This window comes from Acinonyx jubatus, chromosome B3 (genome assembly GCF_027475565.1).
Source record: "Acinonyx jubatus isolate Ajub_Pintada_27869175 chromosome B3, VMU_Ajub_asm_v1.0, whole genome shotgun sequence".
Taxonomy (NCBI): domain Eukaryota; kingdom Metazoa; phylum Chordata; class Mammalia; order Carnivora; family Felidae; genus Acinonyx; species Acinonyx jubatus.
Window position 1 is genome coordinate 118591249 of NC_069386.1, and position 21873 is coordinate 118613121.

The following is a 21873-nucleotide window of genomic DNA, read 5'->3' on the forward strand; positions in this document are numbered from 1 at the left end:
CTTTCATTTCTTAACTTCACATTAAAATCAGAAACATCTAGAAAAGTAGACACAATAAACACAGTAGTCCAATGAATAGTATATGCCCACCACCTAGCTTCAACTGTTATCAACATCAACGATAATTTGTCTTTCCTTAAATGATAATTTGTAAAATATCTGTTAATTCTATGCATAAGTGTTTTATATTTATACATTTTGCTCAATTATCTCAAAGCAGACCTCGTGACGTGTCACTTTAATACTTCAGCGTGTATCTCTAGAAAAATGGGGATGTTTTCCTAGAAATCTACAATTCCACACCTCACAGTATTAGCAGTTCCCTGACATCATCCATACTTGGTCCATATCCATTGCCCCCCGTTATCATCCAAATGCATTTTATGGCTATTTTTTCAAAGCAGGATCCAATCCAGAACCAAACCATTACATTCCTCTTAAGTCTCTCTGAATTTAGAATAGTCTACCTTTTTAATGGTGTTGACTTTTTGGGCCAGTTGTCCTATAGAGATCCCCCCACACCGGATTTGTCTGAGCCTTCCTTTCTGCTCTCACTCTTACTCTTGCAACAAGCTGGAAACATCTTGGAGGGCTCGATGGACATTGGCAACAGGAGTTTTTCCTGGGTGATGGTGCGTGCTTCAGGTGAAGCACCTTACCTCCCACTAGTAGTGCTGCTAAGTCTGACCACTGAGTTAGGGTCAGGATAGTATCTCTGTTGTGAAGGAACATTTTCTCCCTTGTGCCTGCATGTGATATATGGGGCGATTCCTTGGCACCGTGAGAATGTCTGGTTCCCCGTCAGTCAGTCTTTCACCTAAGAGCTTTAACATCTAGTGACCATCAAGTTTTATTCTTACACTTAAAGCAGATTTTGCATTTTGTTACGTCCATTTCCGTCTTGAAAGAGCTATGCGAACTCACAGGGGTCGATTTACAAGTTTGGATGGTCCATTACCTTCATGACCTTAAATCCGTGAGGGAGAAACTGAGGTCTGTGGTGAATTAGTTGTCACACCCAGGGCCGAGGCTGGAGGAAGAAGGGGACAGAGATGGAACTGGACACAGGTTTAAGGAGCACACACCAGCCCCTGTGTTGAATTCACATCTTTATCAGTGTTAGTCTTCTCTCTCATCAAGCATATAAGAACACCTGTCTTGGATCTTCTGTCCGGTTCTTAGAGAAAGGTGGGGAAATTTGCTCTCAGCCCATAATCGCGTTGAACACCAGAACTGTGTTGCCCCTAGAAGCTGGGAGATGGGTGGGTGTGAAGTTTGCGAGGGATCTTGCTTAACCAAATGTCTCTTCTGTTGGGAATCCATGCGTGTGTTTGGACTGCATTTTTGAAACAGGTTGCAGTTTGGATTTGGGAGTGACTCATATTGTGGGGTTTCTCTGGGACTTTCGAGAGTGTGTGAGAAGTTTCTAAACTCAAAAGGCTCCTTTTTTGGCACTGCAGCATCTTTTCTATTTCGGCATCTTAAGAATCTGGGGGAACCATATAAAGATCAGAAACAAGTCTGGCCCTAAAGGCTCCCTGTGACATAGTAATTCCAGTTAGTTGAATCTTGGCCCATTCGGATGAGACCATATAAAGAGGCCGCTTCCTGAATTTCCCGCTCTCTGTCTCTCACAGGCTCCTTTTTGTAGAAAGCTGGTATTTCAGGACCGCAACTGCCAGTCATGTGCTTTCAACTCTTCACTCTCAGTCTTTCCTGCCCCCTGTTTATTTTTGGAGAGAGCACATTTTTGCTTCTCTCCAGGAGCTATGCGGGGTCCTGCCCCCTCCGTCCATCAGGCGGCAGCCCCAGCAGGCTGTGCTCATTTCCCACACTCGGAGACGTGACTCCAGCTTTCAAGAGAGAACACGAGGGATGCGCCGCCTAAGGGCTCCTGTCGCCCGATCCTATTTCTGGCCCTCGTGCTGTTGCATGTTTTAAGACTCTCCTTCTTAAAGCACACTTGGATAATGTTACCTGGCAGTAAATCTGCCCAAATTGGAAATGGTTTTCCCAGCAGATGTTTTGAGGCTGTGCTTCTGAATTTCAGAGGCAGAACAATGAAAAGAAGAAACCAGGACCTTTTGAATTCTAGAATCAGGTCTTCTTTTTCGCTTTTAAGATCACTTGAGTTTTCCCCTCTTTTCCCGTCCAGGGTTTTGTTTGTTTGTTTGTTTGTTTGTTTGTTTTGTTTGTTTTCCCTTCTCCTAACACAGGGGTAGCAAACAGACTTCTTCCAAAGTCTTGATTCAAACAGATTGGTGATGTCTTCCTGAGTGCTTGATTAGGGAGGATTCTGGACTTGGTGGGCTCCATGGAAAAAAAAGAAACAAAGGTCCCAGCTGACTGTCTTAGCCTGTAAGTTTCTAGTTTAGAGGATGGAGCAAGAGCTAATTCTTTTTCCTTTAAATACCCAGGCCATTATACAGAGAACTCAGACCCATAATATTTGAGAGCAGATAAATCACATGTTCATGTCCTCTTGTCCTGCCCAGACCTGATGGGCAGGAGAGGGAAGGACCCCTGGCCCCAGTCGAAAGGTTTGTAACCAAAGGGTTACAACTTCTCACCACACCAGGCAGGGACTGGAGCTCTGGAAGTCAAGCTTGGGAGCACGTGCATGTCTCTAAAGCACCACCCCCCCCCCCCCCCGCCCCCCAGCATTTCATCTGTCACCCAGGGAAACTGGAAGCTGCGTTCCCGGCAGCTGGTCCTAAGAGGACAACAGGAAGGGTGTGGCCTGTAAGTATGTTTCCTATGAGATCACTCTGTGAGAAAGCTGCGACACTCTTTTTGAAACAGGGCCTGTCAGGTATCTAGGTGTCTTCATAGCTCGTAGGAAGCGAAGCCAGACCCTCACGGGCTGGACTATCCATTCAAAGGACCCGCCAGACCTTTTAAATTATATTGCTAAAAGCCAGTGAGCCACTTACATTTCAGACAGATCGCTTGCACTTAATGTCAAACCGCTGCCTCATGAACAAGTTGCAACAGCTTCCACTTAACAGCCTGCATTGGAAAGTAACAGGTGCCAAGCTGCCCAGACCCCCCAGAGAGTTCTCCCAGGGACTCCTACCAATATGACGATCAATGAATAGCGTTTGCTGCAGCCCAGGTGTTATTTATGTGCTCTCCTGGAATCCCTGTCCCTTGCATCTGGTTGCTTCAGGAACGCTTTTCCTTTTCATCTCCATGTATATTTCAAATCCAGGGCAAGCTCCACTTTCCCCATGAAGCTTCCTCGCCCTCTCCTTGTCCACAGCACTTCCTGGCTTGCACAGTTCTGTTGAATCTTCAGTCGTGTACTGCCAGCTTATGCACTCTTGTCACAGTTCTGTCTTAACGATGCGCCAGGGGAAAGTGGTTCCAGTAAAACCACCGGAGGTGGCAAGAAAACTGCAGAATTCAGTGGAACTATCCCGTGGCTGAAGGGATCCCTCCTCAGCTTCGCCTTTGGACCATGGATGCAGCCTGTCCCTGGAATAACCCTTTCCCTCCACCCCTGATGCCTGCTTCCCACCTCCAGTGTGGCCTCTTCAGTTTCAGAGTAAGCCAGATGTCCCATCATGTAGATTTCATACACACCTGATAACACTCTGAATTTGGCCTCTTCTCTACCTCACTGAACAGGGGTAACATTTGAGGACAAAGGTGCCATCTGTTTTTTGTTGTTGTTTTTTAATCTTACCCAGTGCATATAGGACAGTGCCCAGCTCCCCACAGAGGGAACGAAGTTGGATTCTGGGGGAACTGCCTTTGTAACTTAATAGGGGTTAATTAAGTCTGTTTCATCTAGACAGGATATTTGTGTGTGGCCATAAGACTTACAGTAGGGAGTATTACAAAAAAGTTTTCTTACCCTGGGACCCAGGGTATGAGACCGAAACTAAGGATTTTCCATGAGGAGGGAGACAGCTCCCGCTTCGTGCCAAGCCCCAGCTTGTGGGGAGCGGGTTCTGCCTGCCCTTCTGGTCTCCCCTCTTCCTCTGCACTCTCTCCCAAGGTCGAGGTCAGTGAAGCTCCCGGTGGGGAGTGGGGAGGACAGTCGCAGCCTCTGCCCCACCCTGCGCATCTCAGGGGAAGGTAGCTTACACAGTTTTTACAGCCTTATGTCAAGTCTTGAAGTCTTTAGTCACTTGTGAAAAAAAACCCTTTGATTTTGGAACTAGGTTTTCAGTCTGTTGGATGCGGAGGTATGACTCTTACGTGGTGATCTTTTTGTTTTGATGCTGCGGTCCTAATGTAGCAGCTGGTACACTTTCCTAACGGGAGGAGCGTGAGAGAAAATGCGTCTTTGTGCTACCGCTGGCCGGCTGGAAAGGGCTCGCATCAGCCCCCCGACAGCCGTGGCTTTCTGGGATTTGTGGTTAAAGGAGATAAAGCAGGTCGTTTTGGTTTTCAGAGTCTTAGGGAACTTTATTAACCACACAATGTCCCTTAGTAGTCAAAGTGATGGCTCAGGCCGGGCTCCATTTTTTTCTCTTTTTTTTTTTTCCTAATGGTGGTATATTTTACCCGCGGTCTAACCTTTCACATACTGACATTAGTAACGCCGCCGGTGATGATCACAGGGGAAGACAGAGTGCTGGCGTGGCGGGCACTGCTCTAAGCGCTGACCGTGCAGCCCCTGATTTAGTCTGGCCGTTTAGCAGTTACTCAAAGGAGCGCATTTTGACGGAAGAATAGGCTGCTGGTGCCCCTTTTCCGAGCCGTCTGATCTCCCAGAGCCCCTTCCCAGTTCAGTCTCTGCTCCCTCTGTCACCGTTGTCACCCCACAGTGGAAAACCGCTGGGACCAGGAGACAAGTGGCGGAACCCTGCCAGTGCGACCCAAGTTCGCTCCCTTCTTGCCCACTCTCAGCATCTCACGGCACTGGGAGAGTGCCAGGGGGACTCAGGCACCCCGACCTTGTGGCGCCCTGGATCTGACTTGGTTCATTCTGTGCTTCCCAACATCCAGAGCGAAGAGAAGAGAGCAGAGGATGCCAGCTCTGAGGCCGTAGCTCCGGGGTCACTTGCGCGCGTGACAGCGTGGGCCGGGCAGGTGTTCTCGCTGAGTGAAGTGGGGCTAGGGGTAAGATACGGGCACTCCTTCGGTGCGCATCCGGAACTTGTAAGATAAGCTCACACTTCCAGCCGAGAGAGACGCTCAGGCCCGTCTTTCTCAAAACACCTGACCTGGCTTTCATTTTCCATTAGACGTAGGAACAGAGAGAGGATTCTGCACTGCAAGAGGAACAACAGCACAAGAGCAGTAGTAACAGAGGGCAGCTGCACTTTAGCAGGAAGGAGACAGAGAGGGCGGGTGGGGACTGTGGCCAACTGGAATGCGCCGGTCTTGTCCACAGGGGCAATTATGATCTCAGCCCCAGAGTTAGCCGGATTTTGTGTGCAGATCTTCCAGTTTTTTAAATATTAATTTAAATTTACAAACCAAAACAAAAAAACCCACTGTCTGGCAAAACACAACATGTGGCTGTGGGTCTGTCACCTCCAAATTCAGGAATGTTCATTCTCACAAGATGGTCCTATCCTTGGGTAAGGAAGTAGGGAATGTTACCTGCAGAAGTACAGGGAAGACGGCCTGTAGGCCAGACTCGTTTAAAACATCCTCAAGGGGGCCCCCTGTGATTCAGTCTGGTTCTCTTTAACATTTCAAGTGTCCCCAGCACAGTGCCTTACACACAGTAGAAGCTCAGCCAGACAGGGTTGTTGGTTTCTGCTTATATGCAAGTTTGGTTTGTGGTAGTTTGGGGCTATTCCGCTTCCAGGTAGCTGGTCCTTCGACAGCTCCTGCTTTCGAAACAACTTAACCTCTGAGCTTCAGTTCTGGATTCCTGGGACAGAGGAATCGATTGGTCCCCTGGTTCATCCAGTGTCTGAGGGAAGTAGGATTGTGGAGTAGAGGCTTCCCCTTCTGGCCCAGGGGTGGGTGGGTGTGGGTAGCAGGGACACCAGACAAGGATGTGTGGACTGGGGAGCAGCAGTGGGCATCTCCTTGCTACATCTTCTTTGGATTGGGATTTCCCCCCTGAGAGAGACAGACAGTAGCTTGTTTTCCACTTCTGCATTTTTGTCATTTCTAACAGAGTCCCCCAGATAGCTCCATGACCTGCCTCTAGCTTAGAAAAGTCAAGTTCGTTTTCTCTAACGTGGCACCTAGCATGTCCTGGGAGCTGAGTTGGATAGAGGCATTTTAGGGCTTGGTTTCTTCTCAGTCATTTCCGGAAGGTTCTGGCTCACCCTGGTATCTAGATGGAGCATGTCCTTGGCAGGCTGGGGTGCTACTAGAAAAGCCAGAAAGAAAGTATATCTTGGTGCAAAATAAAACATCAAAAGTATAAAGGTATTTTGGCACATTGAGAGATGTTTTCTTAAAAAGTTACAAGTTAGGGGGAGCCTGGGTGGCTCAGTCAGTTGACCATCTGATTTCAGCTCAAGCCCCATGTCGGGCTCTGTGCTGACAGCTCAGAGCCTATAGCCTGCTTCAGATTCTGTCTCCCTCTCTCTGCCCCTCTCCTGATCGTGCTCTGCCCCTCTCTCTCAAAAATAAACAAACATTAAAAAGAAATTTTTTTAAGTTACAAGCTAGGCTTTAAGTGATAAATTTAAAGGATGTTGCAATGACACATTTTAGTCTAAGGTTCTGCAAAACCACATCCTTCCTGCTAAATTTGACCGCTGCTTGTTTTTATAAAGTTTTATTGGAACACAGTGACACCTGTTTGCTTACTTATTGTCTGTGGCTGTTGATTGCCCTACAGTGTCAGAATCGAAGAGCTGCAACAGAGACTGTGTGGCCCGCAGAATGAGAAATATTGAAAAAGTTGGCCAACCTATGTTTTTAGTCATTCATCCAAGTATCTCCTTAGACTGAGAGCAACAGTTATAAGTATATGCAGTTCTTAGAAAAAGGAAGTTGATATTTCAAAAAACAATCATAGGAGAATGCTGGGCAATTGAAAATAGGAAATGTTCTCATTGCTGTTTTATCCACCTCGATTGACTCAGTGGATTGCTTGATGTTCCCTTGGTATTTCCAGTTGAGATGTGCTGGACCAGAATGCCCACACTTGGGCTCCTGAATGCATCCTTTGCAGGTGAATCCTTCTTCCCCAAATAAGCTGAGTAGATTTTTATCCTGCCAGTTTAGTTTATGTTTTTTAAGCAAACCTGTTTTACATCTTTTTTTATTACCTTTCAATTTATAAAAGATAAAGTGATTGTAAAGAAAAAAAAAAAAAACAGAAAATGGACAACAACACAAAGAAGGAAATTAAAAATTGTCCATAATTCTGTCACTGGGGTCCTCTCTTACTCGTGTATTATATAGCTCATTAGACACTTGATATTATGTATTAATAGTTTTTTCACCAAATTGGAAGCATATATGTACTGTTCTGCAACATGTTTGTTTGTTTGTTTTTAATTTTTTAAAGGTTTATTTCTTTTTGAGAGAGAGACAGAGTTCTAGCAGGGGAGGCGCAGAGAGAGAGAGAAGGGGGCACAGAATCCGAAGCAGGTTCCAGGCTCTGAGCTGTCAGCACAGAGCCTGACGCAAGGCTCGAACCCACCAACCGTGAGATCATGACCTGAGCCAAAAGCGGACACTTAACCGACTGAGCCACCCAGGCGCCCCTGCAACATGTTTTTTAAAAGCTAATATATATTGGGGCACCTGGGTGGTGCAGTCGGTTAAGCGGCCGACTTCAGCCAGGTCACGATCTCGCGGTCCGTGAGTTCGAGCCCCGCGTCAGGCTCTGGGCCGATGGCTCAGGGCCTGGAGCCTGTTTCCGATTCTGTGTCTCCCTCTCTCTCTGCCCCTCCCCCGTTCATGCTCTCTCTCTCTCTCTGTCCCAAAAATAAACGTTGAAAAAAAATAAAAATAAAAAAAATAAAAGTTAATATATACTGAATATTCTCATATCATTAAGTATCCTTTTTTACCACGTTCTTCATTATTACATAGTATCTTCGTGTGTGTATTCCATGATTTACTTCATTTCTTATTGCTGTCTATTTTGGTTTTGAATTTTTTACGATTCAGAAATGACACTAGGTCTCTCTCTCTCTCTCTCTCTCTCTGATTCTTTCTTTGGGATAAATTCCTTGGATTAGAATCACTGGCTTAAAAAGTATGAAGTACTTCTAAGGCTTTCACTAAGCTTTGCCAAATTGCCCTATAGATCTTGCTTTTTAACATACCCACAGACGGGCATGAAAGCACCCCGATTTTTTGAAAGTAAATCAGAAAGGCTACCGTATTTTTATTTGAAAGATTTCGATAGGCAGAACATTGGTTTAGGTGGCCTTAAACTCATCCACTGCATGCTTGAATGTCAATGGTGAGCGACTGTTACTTTGGCTTCTCCTTCCCTTTTAGGCTCCCCCTCCCAAGCCGCCGCGCAGGCAAGGAGGCTGGGCAGATGATTCCACGAAGGCTTCAAAGTAAGTGCGGCAGCTCATGAGGGTGGAGGTGGGCATTTTGCTCTTGTGGGTTTTTTCTTTCAGTTTTTATAACAACTTGATTGAGGTGTAATTCCAATTCCATGTAATTCACCCATTTAAAATGGACAATTCAGTCCTTCCTGGTGCCTTTAACAGAGTTGTGCTGCCAGCACCTCAGTCAATTTTAGAACATTTTCATCACCTGCCCCTTTAAAGAAACCTGGTACCCATTAGAGTTATTCCCCATGCCCTCCGCCCCCCAACATCCCCAACCCTAGGCAGCCACCATTCTGCTTTCTATCTCTGTGACTTGCCTGTTCTGGACATTTTGCATAAATGGAATCGTACCTCATGTGGTCCTCTGTGACTGACTTTTCACTTGGCTTGACGTTTTCAAAGGTCATCCATATGTGGCATTCTGTGTTCTTTTTGTTTTATTTCATTTGTTTTGTTTCGTTTTAAATGTTTATTTATTTTTGAGAGAGTGAGAGAGCGGGGGAGGGACAGAGAAAGAGGGAGACAGAATCTGAAGCAGGCTCCAGGCTCTGAGCTGGTAGCACACAGCCCGACGCGGGGCTCGAACTCACGAGCCGCAAGATCATGGCCCGAGCCGAAGTTGGACGCTCAACCGACTGAGCCGTCCAGGCGCCCCTCTGTGTTCTTTTCTTAAAAAATGGAGGGGGGCGCCTGGGTGGCTCAGTCGGTTGAGCATCTGAGTTCAGCTCAGGTCACGATCTCGCAGTTTGTGAGTTGCTAGCTGCTATCAGCACAGAGCCGGCCTCAGATCCTCCGTCTCCCTCTCTCGCTGTCCTTCCCCCGCTCACGCTCTCAAAAATAGATAAAACATTTAAAAAAATTTTTTTAAAACGGAGGTATAATCGACACACATTATATTGGTTTCAGGTAAACAACATAATGATTCGCTATTTGTATCTATTGCTACATGATCACCACAATGTACAAGTTAACATTCGTCACCATACATAGTTACAAAAATTTTTTTTTCTCGTGCTGAAAACTTTTAAGATCCACTCTCTTGGGAACTTTCAAATATACAATACAGTATATATATTTTAATGTTTATTTATTTTTGAGAGAGAGACCCACACACACCATGTGAGCAGGGGAGGGGCAGAGACAGAGGGAGACACAGAATCCGAAGCGGGCTCCAGGCTCCAAGCCATCAGCACAGAGCCCCACGCAGGGCTCGAACCCACAGACCGTGAGATCATGACCTGAGCCGAAGTTGGACGTTTAACTACCCAGGCGCCCCCTGCAATACAGTGTTATTAACTGTAGTCACCACGCTTACATTCCATCTTCATGACTTAAGTCATTATATAACTGGAAGTTTGTACCTTTTGACCCTCATTCTGTGTTCTTAAAGTAACTTTCTAAACAGAATGGAATGGCTGGTTAGTAATTGCAGGATTACAAACCACTTTGGTCTCTAATTCCTTGCACTAAGTCTTTGATGGGAAGTAAACCAGAAAAAAAATATTTACTACACCAGCAGGATGGCCAGCTTTCAAGTTTAACTATTTGAGATATACTTGGAAAAGGAATTTCTTTTTCTTGAAACACAGACATTACTCTTTTTTTTTTTTTTAAGGTTATTTATTTTTGAGAGGGAGAGAGAGAGAACGCAGGAGGGGCAGAGAGAGAGGGAGACAGAGAATCCCAAGCAGGCTCTGTGCCATCAGCACAGAGCCCAGTGTGGGGCTGGATGTCACAAACTGTAAGATCGTGACCAGAACCAAAATCAAGAGCCAATTGCTTAACTGACTGAGCACCCCAGGCCCCCCAGACGTTAACTCTTGTCGAGAAATTTCCTTCAGCACTTATTGCCTTCAAAGTATATATTTTTCTAATTCTTTTCCTCCCTTCATTTACACACACACACACACACACACACACACACACACACACACACACACACGTTTCCCCCTCTGGATCATTTGAAAACAAGTTGCAGACATCATGACATTTCACCTCTAAATACTTCAGCATGCATCTCTCAAGATTAAGGACATTCTCCAGATAATCACAGTATGATTATCATATCCAAGTAATTTCATAATGAATTAACAGTTAGTATATAGTTTATATTTAAATTTACCCAGTTGTCCCCAAATATCTTTTATAGCTCCAGGATCCAGTCAGAGTTCACACATTGTGTTGAGTCGTTCTACCTCTTTATCTAAAATCATTTTTATTTAAATCTATCCGGATAAGTGCAGTTAAAGATAAATTTATCTTCTCTAAAATCTCTCTCTTGATCTGAAATAATTCCAGTTCCTCCCCCGCTCTCCCAGACTTTTTTGAGGAGTCCAGGCCAGTTGTCTTACAGAATGTCATACATTCTGGTTTTCTCTGATTGGTTCCTCATGGTTAGGTTCAAATTGTAGGTTTCGGGCAAGAACAGGTCATTTTGTATACTTCTTATCATATCAAAGTGGCATAGAAACACGTACTCAGAGATGCCTCACTCCCATCCTTATTCCCTCCTCCTCATTCCCATCCACCCCATCCAGTAACCTCTGTATTAGTTTCTGGTCTGTCCTTCCTATCTTGTCTTTTTCTTTCTTTTGCAGAATTAAACACACACACATGCAATTTTAATTTATTCTTCTTTGTTTCTATACATTAGGATTCAGCAAACTTTGACCCACAGGCTAGCTGCCAGTTTTCATAGATCATGTCTTACCAGAACACAGCCACACCCTTTCATTTTAAAAATTCAGATCTCTGATCTGTTTGGAATTAATTCTAGCCTACGATATAAAGCATGGATTCAGGTTTAATCTTTTTTGAAGTGGCTATTGCCCCCCCCCCCCCCGCCATTTATTTAAAAATGCATCTTTCTCCAGGGAATTTAGAAACATCTTTATCGTATTCTCCATCATTGTACCTGAGTCTCCTTTTGGACCTGTTACTCTGTTCCAGTGGACTTTCTGTCTGTTCGTATGCCAGTAAATGCCACGCTCTTTGCCTTATGGAACACAGCACTACTTTTCAGTGCTAAGCGAGAACAAGAAGGTAACACTGCAGTATTAGTGAGAGTCTTAGAGAGTAGCCCCATTTTTCTAAGCTATTAGGAGATTTTAGTGCTTGTAATAGCTGGAATTTATTTTGAAGTATGGAGATGAGACAAATCCTGTATCTGCTCCTTAGAGAACAAAAGAGAATCTCAAAAATGGATCTATGAAATGAATGTATCAATGTACGTATTAAAGATTTTTCCAGATCAGATCAGCTTGCTCTTGGAAAAAGATGCTTTTCCATTTCGTATATTACTTCTCAAAGTATTGTCTTGCGTGGCTCCTTGGTCTGTGGCCTAGTCCTGAAGCTGCTGGGGGGCCTAGGCCTCCTCCTCGAACCTCCTCTCTTCGGCGTCAACCCTCACTCTTGCACGATCTCAACCCAGTCTCGGGAGTTTTACTATCACCTTCACAGTGACGACTTCAAAATATATATCCCTCCAGGCCTTTCCCTGAACATCCAGTTATCCACGTGATGTTTCTACTTGAGGACACAACTCAGTCATAGCACGTCTGAAACAGTCGTCTTAATTGCCGCCCCTTCCATCCCATCCCCTAACCTGTACCTCCCAGAGTTTCCCTCACATCTCCGTAAATGGTGACTCTTCTCTTCCCCATTTCCCAGGCCATAAACTTTGGAATCCTCTTGGACCCTTCTCTTGGTCTCAACTCATGTTCAGTCTGTCAGCAAACTGGCTCAGGTCTACAGATGAAATACATCTGCTGTGTGTCCTGCCAGTGCTTGGCTACAGTCACCGTCATTTTTAGCATTGACTCAAGTGAGAACGTCCTGACTGGTCTCCTCCCTTCATCCTTGCCTCCCTCTGTCTTATCTCTACGGAGGCAGAGTGACTTTTTTAAAACATAAGTGAGATCATTTCACGTCTGTTGAGAACTCTCCAGTGGTATTCCCCATAGTCAAAGTACATCACAAAGCTTTTACCGTGGCTTACAAGGCTCTACCTGACCTCACTTTATATAAAGTAGCACCCTGGTCACTCTGTGTTCCCATCTCTTGCTTTATGTGTCAGCATGTGACATATATGCATACATGTACGTGTGTGTTTCTCTCTACTGTGATGTAAACTTCTTGAGAGGAGACACACACTGATTTACCTATGCCCAGTACCTCGAATAGTGCCGGTCCATAATAAGTGCTCAGTGCCTGTTTATTGAACATATGAGTGATCGCATCAGTGTTTTTGCTATCAGATCGAGCCACTCTGCTATCAGTGTGGAAAGTGGAGGTCTGAAAGGTTGGAACCGCTTTGGGGAAGGTACTAGTCTGTATGAAGGATGATAAGAGCTGAACTAGGGCACTGGTGTGAGCACGGAGAGGAGAGGAGCTTTGGAGACGTTTCGGAGATAGAGTTCACGGACGTGCCATTGGTTGGAGGTAGGGCAAAGGAGGGAGGAGGGGAGGGTCACCACAAGGCGCCTCGCTTTGATGGCTGGTTGGGTAGTGGTGCCGTCAGATAGGGAATGCAGGAGAAACCTGATTTGTAGGCTGGTGGTGGTCCACATAGATAATTTCCACAGTTTGGGAGTCTGGAAGGGAGGTCAAAAGAGAGGTGCAACTTGGATCATCTACGCAAGTAGAAGTCAAGGATGGAGCCTTGGATTTGGCTGTTTGGAGGTTACTAGGGACCTTTGAAAAAGTGGTACTGTGATTTGCACTGGGGCAGAAGCCAGATGATCGGCTGAAAAGGAATTGAAGCGGGAAATGGTGAACTGGTCTCCTTCCTTGAGAAAGAAAGGAGATAATGGGACGGTATTTGGAAAAAGTAGTTTGTGTTGAGAATGGTGTGTGTTATACGTGGGGAAAGAGTGATTGCAGGTGAAATAGGGATTTGACCAAGCAGATCCTTGGAAGGATAGGACCTTCCAAGAGAGATTAATTAACCTTGGACAGAAGGAGGCGAGGATGTTTTTCCTCCAAGATAGGGAGCTTGGAAAAGTTGGGTAAGTGACCAAGAAGAATTCAGGGAGTAGGGAATTGGGGGAAGTTCATTTTGCATTGGCCTCTTGGTTTTCTTCTTTTTTCAAAGTAGAAAGGTACACTGTTGAGTTCACTGGAGCAAAGGAGAGCTGGTCTCAGGAGGCAGGCGGAGTAGATGTGAGGCAGGAAGAGGATGGGCACTGACTAAGGGTGAGAGAGGCCGTTCTTGGGCTACATTGAGAAGCTGCCTGTTCGGGTCCGAAAACAGGGGCTCCTGCTCCTGCAGGGCACCCCAGGGAGTACAGAGTGCCCCCTGCCCTGCAAGAGCTTCTGTTCAAATTGCAGGGTCAGGCATTTTCATTCACAAAAATGGTGAAAGGATCACATCGCCAGTGAGAAACAGACTGGCTAACACTGGTGATGTGACCTCAGAGAAGAGAGTAATCACAGTGGTCAGGGTCCCTTGCAGAGGAGATGGGGGTCTCACTGGGTGGATTCTCACGCACAAAGAGGATCGGGAGGAGAGCACTGTAGTTCAAGGACATGTTGGCAGAAGTGTTGGGGGGGGCAGTAACCTTACTGTCAGTCTGCTTAGAGTAGAAAATTCACACTGGAAATACTCGACTTAAGTTCTTCTGAAAGGATAATAATAATGGCACGGACTCAGTTCAGGCTGCTAGAACAGAATGCCCTTGACCGGGTGGCTTAAACAGCACACGTTTATTTCTCACGTTTATTTCTAGTTCTGGAGGCTAGAAGTCTGAGATCAAGTTGCCAGCATGGTCTGGTCCTCACTGAGGGCCCTGTTTCTGGATATATCCTTACGTGGCCTTCCTCGGTGTGTACACACAGAGAGAGGCAGGTCTTGTGTTTCTCCTCATTTTATAAGAGTACCAATCCCTCCCTGGGGGCTCTACCCTCATGACTTCATCTGACTCTGATTAGCTCCCAAAAGCCCCACCTTCAAACACTGTCACAATAGAGATTAGGGTTTCGACATGTGAATTTGTGGGGGGGACACAAACATTCAGTCCATAGCTGCCCCTTATATGTGCATTACACCGACTCTCTTGGGTAGGTTCCATTCTCTAAGGTAGATATCCCTCTACAAGGGAAGGAGGAGGAAAGTGAGGCTGACAGAGGTCTACAGCTCTGTTGTTGCCAGTGGGAAGTAGAAGACCTATTTGCAGACACGATCCGGGAGCTCATAGTCAAGGGATACGAATTTCTGGGATTATTTTATTTGCGTCACCACCGCCCAAGGTAGAGAGCAGACCGTGCGTCAACCACCACACTGGCTAGAGATGTTGGTGCCGGAACTCATGTGCTCACTCCTGAGCCACAGGAAAGGGCTGTATTCAGGAATTCCATGGGACCCATGGGACCTGGGATCACTACCTTTCCCTTCTCCCGGTACCACAGTCACAGCCGTGCCGAAGATTCCATCTTGGAGCCAGGCTGTCCTGGACTCTGAAGTTGCCTGAGGTGGGGCCCTCATGGCCTGTGGGTCGCTGACTTGGCCATGGAGAACAGAGCTGAACAAGAGGCAACCGGACTTGGTAAAGAGAGGAAGGAAAGGTAGAGTGATTAAGTTTTGTCTCAAAGTGTCTGTTTTTGGGTTTGTCCCTGCATTGATCTGCAAGGGAATGAGGCAAGTAATGGCCCCTCAGGGACTTTCAGGACTTTGCTCTCAATGTCAGCCGTCATTTTCAATCACCCTCTCCCTCCCAGCCATTAATTTTGGCCCAGGATCATGGGGACTTGTCCATCTATCACTCCTAATTGACACTAAATGATCTGTCAGCTTATTGATGAACGGCGGGAGTGGAATTGTCACAATATATTTTACTTTCTAACAACTCCTCCTGACAATTTTACCTTGTCCATCTCACTCTCCTCACATAAATCTCCACTGGCCGCTCATTCCTTCTCCTGGGCTGTTCTGGTGCCAGCCCTTCCACACCATCTGCACGCGTCAAGGACATCAAGATGGCGGGAGAACAGCCGAGTGCTGGTCCTGAGGTTGCCCCCTTCCCTCCTCCTTCCCTCCCTCTCTCTCTCTCTCTCTCTCTCCCCCCCCCTCTCTCCCCCCCCCCTCTCTCTCTCTCTCTCTTTTTAATGGCACAGATGTTCCAAGAATACTAAAGGGCTTCTGTCCTCTCTCCCTCTGTGTCATTGCCATACCGGAGTCTCTCTACCTTCGTGTTAGCAGGGAATAGTTCATTCTTACTAGGCTACAAAAGTGTGAAAGGCAAAAACTCAGAGCTGCCGGGCACCTAGGTCTATAAGCACAGTTGCAAACACGTTTTGTCCTCTCACACTAGCATCGTAACAGGCTTTCTAGTCCCACAGAAGTCAGTTTCTTAGCCTGGAGGGTAGGTTAGCTGGAATTTCACCACTGGTGTGCCCTGGGCTGCACTGGGAGCACAGGTGTGCCCAGATGCTTGTGCTCTGCCTCTGGGCCAGACCCAGAGTTGCCAGGGCCCCGAGGCTGGTCGCGTGTAACCATGAGCAGTCTTGTCTGTCACCTCAGGTTTCCACTAAAATGACAGTTTTAAGTGTTTTTTTTTTTTTTAATGTTTATTTATTTTTGAGAGGGAGGGAGGGGCGGGGGACAGAAGATCCAAAGCAGGCTCTGTGCTGACAGCAGCGAGCCTGATGCAGGGCTAGAACCCACAAACCATGAGATCATGACCTGAGCCAAAGTCAGATGCTTAACGGACTGAGCCACCCAGGCACCCCGAGTTTTAAGTATTTTAAGTTTTGAGAAAGATGAAGGAAATATGCATGTGTGTGTGTGTATATATCCACGTACACACACACACACACACACACACACACACACACACACACACACATATATAGTACTGGGTTTTATGTCGATATATGATGTAGTTATTTAGTCTTAAGAAGGTACACATATGGGTGTGAAAAATCTTTTATCGTCTACAAGGTCAAGGATGACTAGAGAAGCTTGACAACATAGAAAGAATGTCATTGTTTCCCCTCCCTCCTTCCTCTCCTGCTGCAGGTAATTTTTATTAACTGATAAGGACTGTTTTTGTTTATTAACTGCCATCCCATTATCATGGTTTTCGAAATTAAAAATGATTCCTTAATGCCATCTCATATACTCAGATATTTCCATTGTCTCAAAGATGTTGTTTTACAGTTGGATTGTAAGAAGGCAAATCAAGGTCTACACCTTATATCTAGTTACCAGATGTCTTTAGTCTTCCTTGCATTCTGCAACATGCCCCCCATCTCCCTTTTATCCCCCATGCCATTGATTTTTTTTTTTGGGGGGGGGGGAGACTTGTCTCATAGAATGTCCCACCTTCAGGATTTGGCTCATTGCTTCCTGCTCATGGTGTTTAGCTTGCTCCTCTGTCCTTCATGTTCCTTGTGAAGCTGATAGTTAGATCTAGATTAACTGCAGGTTAGATCCAGGCTCGCTCTTTTGGCAGGAATACTTGGCAAGTGGTGCTGTGCCCACACTGCGACATCACATCCGAAGGCACAGGCAGGCATGAGAGGAGCAGGTGTGCGGGCGGTCCATGTGACACGAGGCTGCAATTGATCAGCGGGGTCAGGGGCGTGCCCCGCATTTCACATCGCCCACCAGACTCCCACCTAGAGGCCACGGTGTCCATTGGGGATCGTTGCCTAGAGCCATGATTTCAATCGAAGGATGGCAAATGGTGATTCTCCAATTTCCCCTTAAGAAAACTTCTTGTATAAAGAACTTTCTCTTGCCGATTATCTGGCTGCCTGAAATACAGTTTATAATCCTGCCTCCTTGCTCCCTCCAATCTTTATTTCAAAAAGTTTCAAACCTGTAGGAAAGTTGGAAGGGTAGTACATCAAACACTTTGCCGGGTAATGTTTTACCCCCCATGGCTCTTTCTCATTCTCTGTTTATTTTGAGTTTTTCTCTTTTACTGAACTGTGAGAGAGCTGCAGCTGCCTCTGCCTTCGCATTAGTAGTAACTACTAAACAGTTACTTTACAAGAGACTTTTGCCTATATTTTTTGCTTCTGAGTCTGTAGTGCCTGGCACATTTAGGTGCTCAGTACACAGTTGATCAGTGAGTGAGTTTTAGACAGTAATTAAAGAGAGACCAAGTATCCCTCGGTCCACCGAAGTAAAAGATCTTAATCCTTGACCTTCAGATTTTCATCAGTAAACATAATATTGTTTATTTAGTTTTTCAAGAAAAACAAAACGGATTAGAAGTACGGAGAATTTATTTTCCACCTGCAGTCCTCAGTCACAGCAAACCCAGAATCGGTATGGCTGGACCAGGGGTCCTGGGCACCATGGGTGAAGAGTTACTTGGTTCTCAGTGAGGTCAGCCATTAGAGAAGAATGTCTACGATTGGGTGAAGTCGGATGAGGCCGTCGCATATGAGGTGGTAAGAAGGGAAAGTCCTCAGTAGCGAATTGTGCACCCATTTCCAGCAGCTGTATCCAGGGCTCAGGTGCCTTGTCCCTGGAGATGCCCACAAGTGCCCCCTGCATAGTTGTCACACCTTTCTATCACGTGCCTTCTCCTGCATGTACGCGTCTCCTCTGTAGGGCCTGCAAGATACAGCAGATTCAGAAAAGGTAGCCTCGGGGCTCAGCAACAACAGATGGCTTAAATGTACACCGCACATTTGCTTGTTCTGTGTAGGCTCCCCGAAGAGTCCTTGCTGGCTTTGCTCTCCACTTACATTCAGAGCCTGGACAGAGAGCTGATAAAGGAAGGTCTGCATACATTTCCATTGTAACTGAACTTGGAGAATTCACAGTTGTTGTTGTTTGTTCGTTTTAATGTTTTTAGCATTTTTTTCATTTTTTGAAAGACAGAGCATGAGCAGGGGAGGGGCAGAGAGAGAGGGAGACACAGAATCCGAAGCAGGCTCCAGGCTCCGAGCTGTCAGCACAGAGCCCGACGCGGGGCTCGAACCCACAAACCGCGAGATCATGACCCGAGCCGAAGTTGGCTGCTTAACCGACCGAGCCACCCGGGCGCCCCTGTTTTGTTTTGTTTTTTTAATTAGAATTTAATTGCATTGTTTGTTGCTAGAAATCCAGTATGTTCAGTAGGATCTGAAGAGGAAAGAACACCTGGACCGTGTTCGTTGAAATAACTCACCAAAAAGAAGTCTCCTCCCTGAAGTAGTGGAAAGTGTGGACTGTGCCGAGCTCACTCTATCCTTAGGCCTTTCCTGTCTTCACACACTTGTACCGTTTTGGTAGATCGCATTTGCCTTGGTGGCCGGTAGGTGGGAAGGAGCAAGAATAATGGGCAGATATGACAGGACTTAGCAGAGCTGCTCTTTCCCACTCGGCCCTGCAGCACACAGCAGTGAGGTCCTCACTAACGTCCCCCTTCATACAGATTCCTGCGTCTGAGTTCCTTGTATAACCCCGTGTCATCTTTTGAGACATTAGAACTCCTAGTGAGTCTTAATTATATTTATTTTAAATACATTAGAAACATGCCTAGCACAGAAGGGTAAGGAAGAATGGTAGGAAGCTACATCTCTCTTTCCCTGCCCGCCCCCCCCCCCCCAGGCACTCAGTTTCCCTTCCTGGAGGCAGCCACTGACTGTTCCCCAGTATCCTTCCAAAGATACTCTGTGCATTTACAAAAAATATAGATTAATATATCCTCTTACCCCTCACATAAATGGTAACCTATCTCCTCTGCGTTTTTCTCTTATCATATGACAGTATTTCTTGGTGACCTTAAGAATCTCAATACAGAATAGAACCGCCTCACTTTTAAGGGCTACGTAGTACTCCAAAGTTTCCTATCTCAGTAAAAGCAATCATAAGCCACCAATAGGGTGATATTTTCCCAGGTGGAAAGCAGACTTCCGACGTTGATTCATGTACTAGCCATCACATGACCCTTTGGAAAGTCTCATAAAGCCTGGAGGTAAGGTTCGTATAGACCCCGTGGGCTAAGGAAGAGATACGAAGCATGGATCAGCCTTTTCCTCTTTGAGGTTCTCGGGGGGTGGGGGGGGAGGCATTTTCGTGCACTTCCACTCAGCCTGATCCAGTGATGTTCTGTTCAGAGCAAGCAGAGATGTTCTGAGTGATAGTCGCTACAGGTTAGAGCCCTGGATGGCTCGTCTGGTGTCGCAAAACCAATTTACTTATGCAAATGACTAAATATGAAATAATTGGAATCTTGCAATTCTGTCAAGTGCCTCCCAATTGAAGGTGATGGCAGTCTGTTCCCGTAAGCCCCACGTGGAGTAGCATTTGGCCACCTCACTCCCCACTGTGAAAAGTAGAGCAGTCTCCCTGACACGTGGCCCTAATCCGTCCTCTCCCTGGAGCAGAAGTGAGTACCTGGCACCCAGGGAGGAGGGGAGGAGCACGTGCGGTGACTTGAGGTAAACCTGTTGCCTACGTTTGTGCACCAGGGGAAAGACAGCATCCAATGGCTGTTTCCAAGGGCTTGGGTCAACAGAACTGCTTCCCAGTTGCCTGTGCGACGGCCTGTAGGGAGGCCTGTGTGGTGTGGTGGCCTGTAGGGGGCCCTCCCAAAAGACTACAAAGTCCAGGCCCTGATCCCCACCTCCCCTGAAGCTGCTCTCAGCTTCCTTTCAAGCCCTCAGCTTTTCTTAACAAGTCCAGCTACTGTTGAATTTTATTTTCGTAACTGAAAACCAGGAGTGGTTCTAGAGTGGGTTCTTCACATGTCCTGTGAGTGAAGGCTTTGACTTGTGGCTCTTTGTCATTTCTCATTTTGCAGAAGTACAAATTCTCCTGCGACTAGAGCTGCTCATTTCGTAGAGCTGGGGGTAGGATTGTAAAGCAGAAGGGTCTCTGAAGGTCACGAAAGAAATGATAGGCCTACAGGAGTATCCCTTAGATAACAACAGCCCAAACGCCCACAGCGTCCTGTGGAGTATTCCTTTGTCTCTCTGGATTATCACCTAGTGCAGAAGTTTGAAGCTAGAAGGTTAGAGCCAGTTTCATCCCATCTCCTGTCAAATTCTAGTGCCTCTTCTTTTTTTAAATTTATTTGTTGAGAGAACACAAGCCAGGGAGGGGCGGAGAGAGAAGGGGACAGAGGATCCGAAGCAGGCTCCGTGGTGTCTGTGCAAAGCCCAACGTGGGGCTCGAACTCAGGAACTGGGAGATCATGACCTGAGCTGAAGTTGGACGCTCAACCGACTGAGCTACCCAGGTGCCCCAAATTCTAGCATCTCTAGCAGTGTTGGTGCAGGGTCTGTGTGAACCCCTCCATTGCTGGGGAACTGAATGGAAGCATATGTTTTTACAAAGACTTTTTAAATCGTGCGAACAAACCAAAAGCACTTTAATGACGTAAAAACTCAAACAAGACAGATAAAGCTAAATTTGCCTGAAGCCGCTATCTTGTCCAAGCCTAGTCATCTCTCTGGAAGTAGCTACTGGTAACAGTTCCTTGGTTATTTTTTTACCAATAATAGATATTCAATATGTAATTGTATACAATAGATATGCTTATATGTGTGTGTGTGTGTGTGTGTGTGTGTGTATTTTTTTAACATAAATAGGATCATGCTAAGGGTGTTCTGCTCCTAAATTTTTTTCATTTTTCACCTAACAGCACATCTGGAAATCTTTTAGTCCAGGTAGATTTTCTTTATTTTTCTAACTGCTACATTACTATCCTGTGGTATGGATGCACTATTCCTCTGTTGGTGGGCATTTAGGTTGTTTCTAATTTATATGCCATTATCAACCCCCTGATTTTTTTTATTTATTTATTTTTAACATTTATTTATTTTTGAGAGACAGAGACAGAGCACGAGGGGGGGTGGGGCAGAGAGAGAGGGAGACCCAGAATCCGAAGCAGGCTCCAGGCTCTGACCTGTCAGCACAGAGCCCAGCTCGAGACTTGAACTCACAAACCGTGAGATCGTGACCTGAACTGAAGTCGGACGCTCAACCGACTGAGCCACCCAGGTGCTCCAACCCCCTGATTTCTTGTCAACAACTTGTCTTTAGGAAATTTGTAGCCTCACCCTCTGATCCAGATTCTGCCTTCCGGGGCCCCACTGCAGAACCCGTGTATGGGTAGCCCACATATCTTGCCCACCCTCCTTGTTGAATGGATGAGACACACACACTATTTATTGTGGCTTTTGTCCTGGGCACTGTCCTAAGCATAGTTGTTTTGCTTTATCTTCAAAACAACCTCAGGAGCTGGTACTATTATTATCCTAGCTTACAGATGAGGAAATAGAAGTTCAGAAAAGTTAAATAACTTGCTCAAAGTCACATGGCTAGTAAGGAACCAGCCAGGACTTGAACCCAGGTGAGTCTGACTGCGGGGTCATGCTCTTGTTCTCTGTGTCTCGCTTCCTTCCATTTTTATGCCCTCGGCTCCTGATATCGTGCCTTTGCACGTGGTAGACCCCCAGCAGACGTTCCCCGAGGGCTGTTTGGACG

General features: G+C 46.2%; 1 protein-coding gene across 12 annotated transcripts in view; it reads left to right on the forward strand.

The window, feature by feature from the left end:
- The window catches only part of IFT43 (intraflagellar transport 43), an 82866-nt gene that overhangs the window by 20852 nt on the left and 40141 nt on the right, over positions 1 to 21873 (forward strand). For 9 of the 12 annotated variants that reach the window (XR_008299535.1, XR_008299539.1, XR_008299532.1 and 6 more), the window contains exon 3: positions 8383 to 8447. Coding sequence is in view for 3 of the 12 variants with exons in the window: in XM_015071611.3 (XP_014927097.1) it covers positions 8383 to 8447 (65 nt within the window). In the remaining 9 variants the exon portion in view is untranslated. Of the gene's footprint in view, positions 1 to 7042; positions 7100 to 8382; positions 8448 to 21873 lie in introns of all 12 variants that reach the window. The other 3 variants (XR_008299536.1, XR_008299540.1, XR_008299537.1) reach the window with 1 other exon arrangement.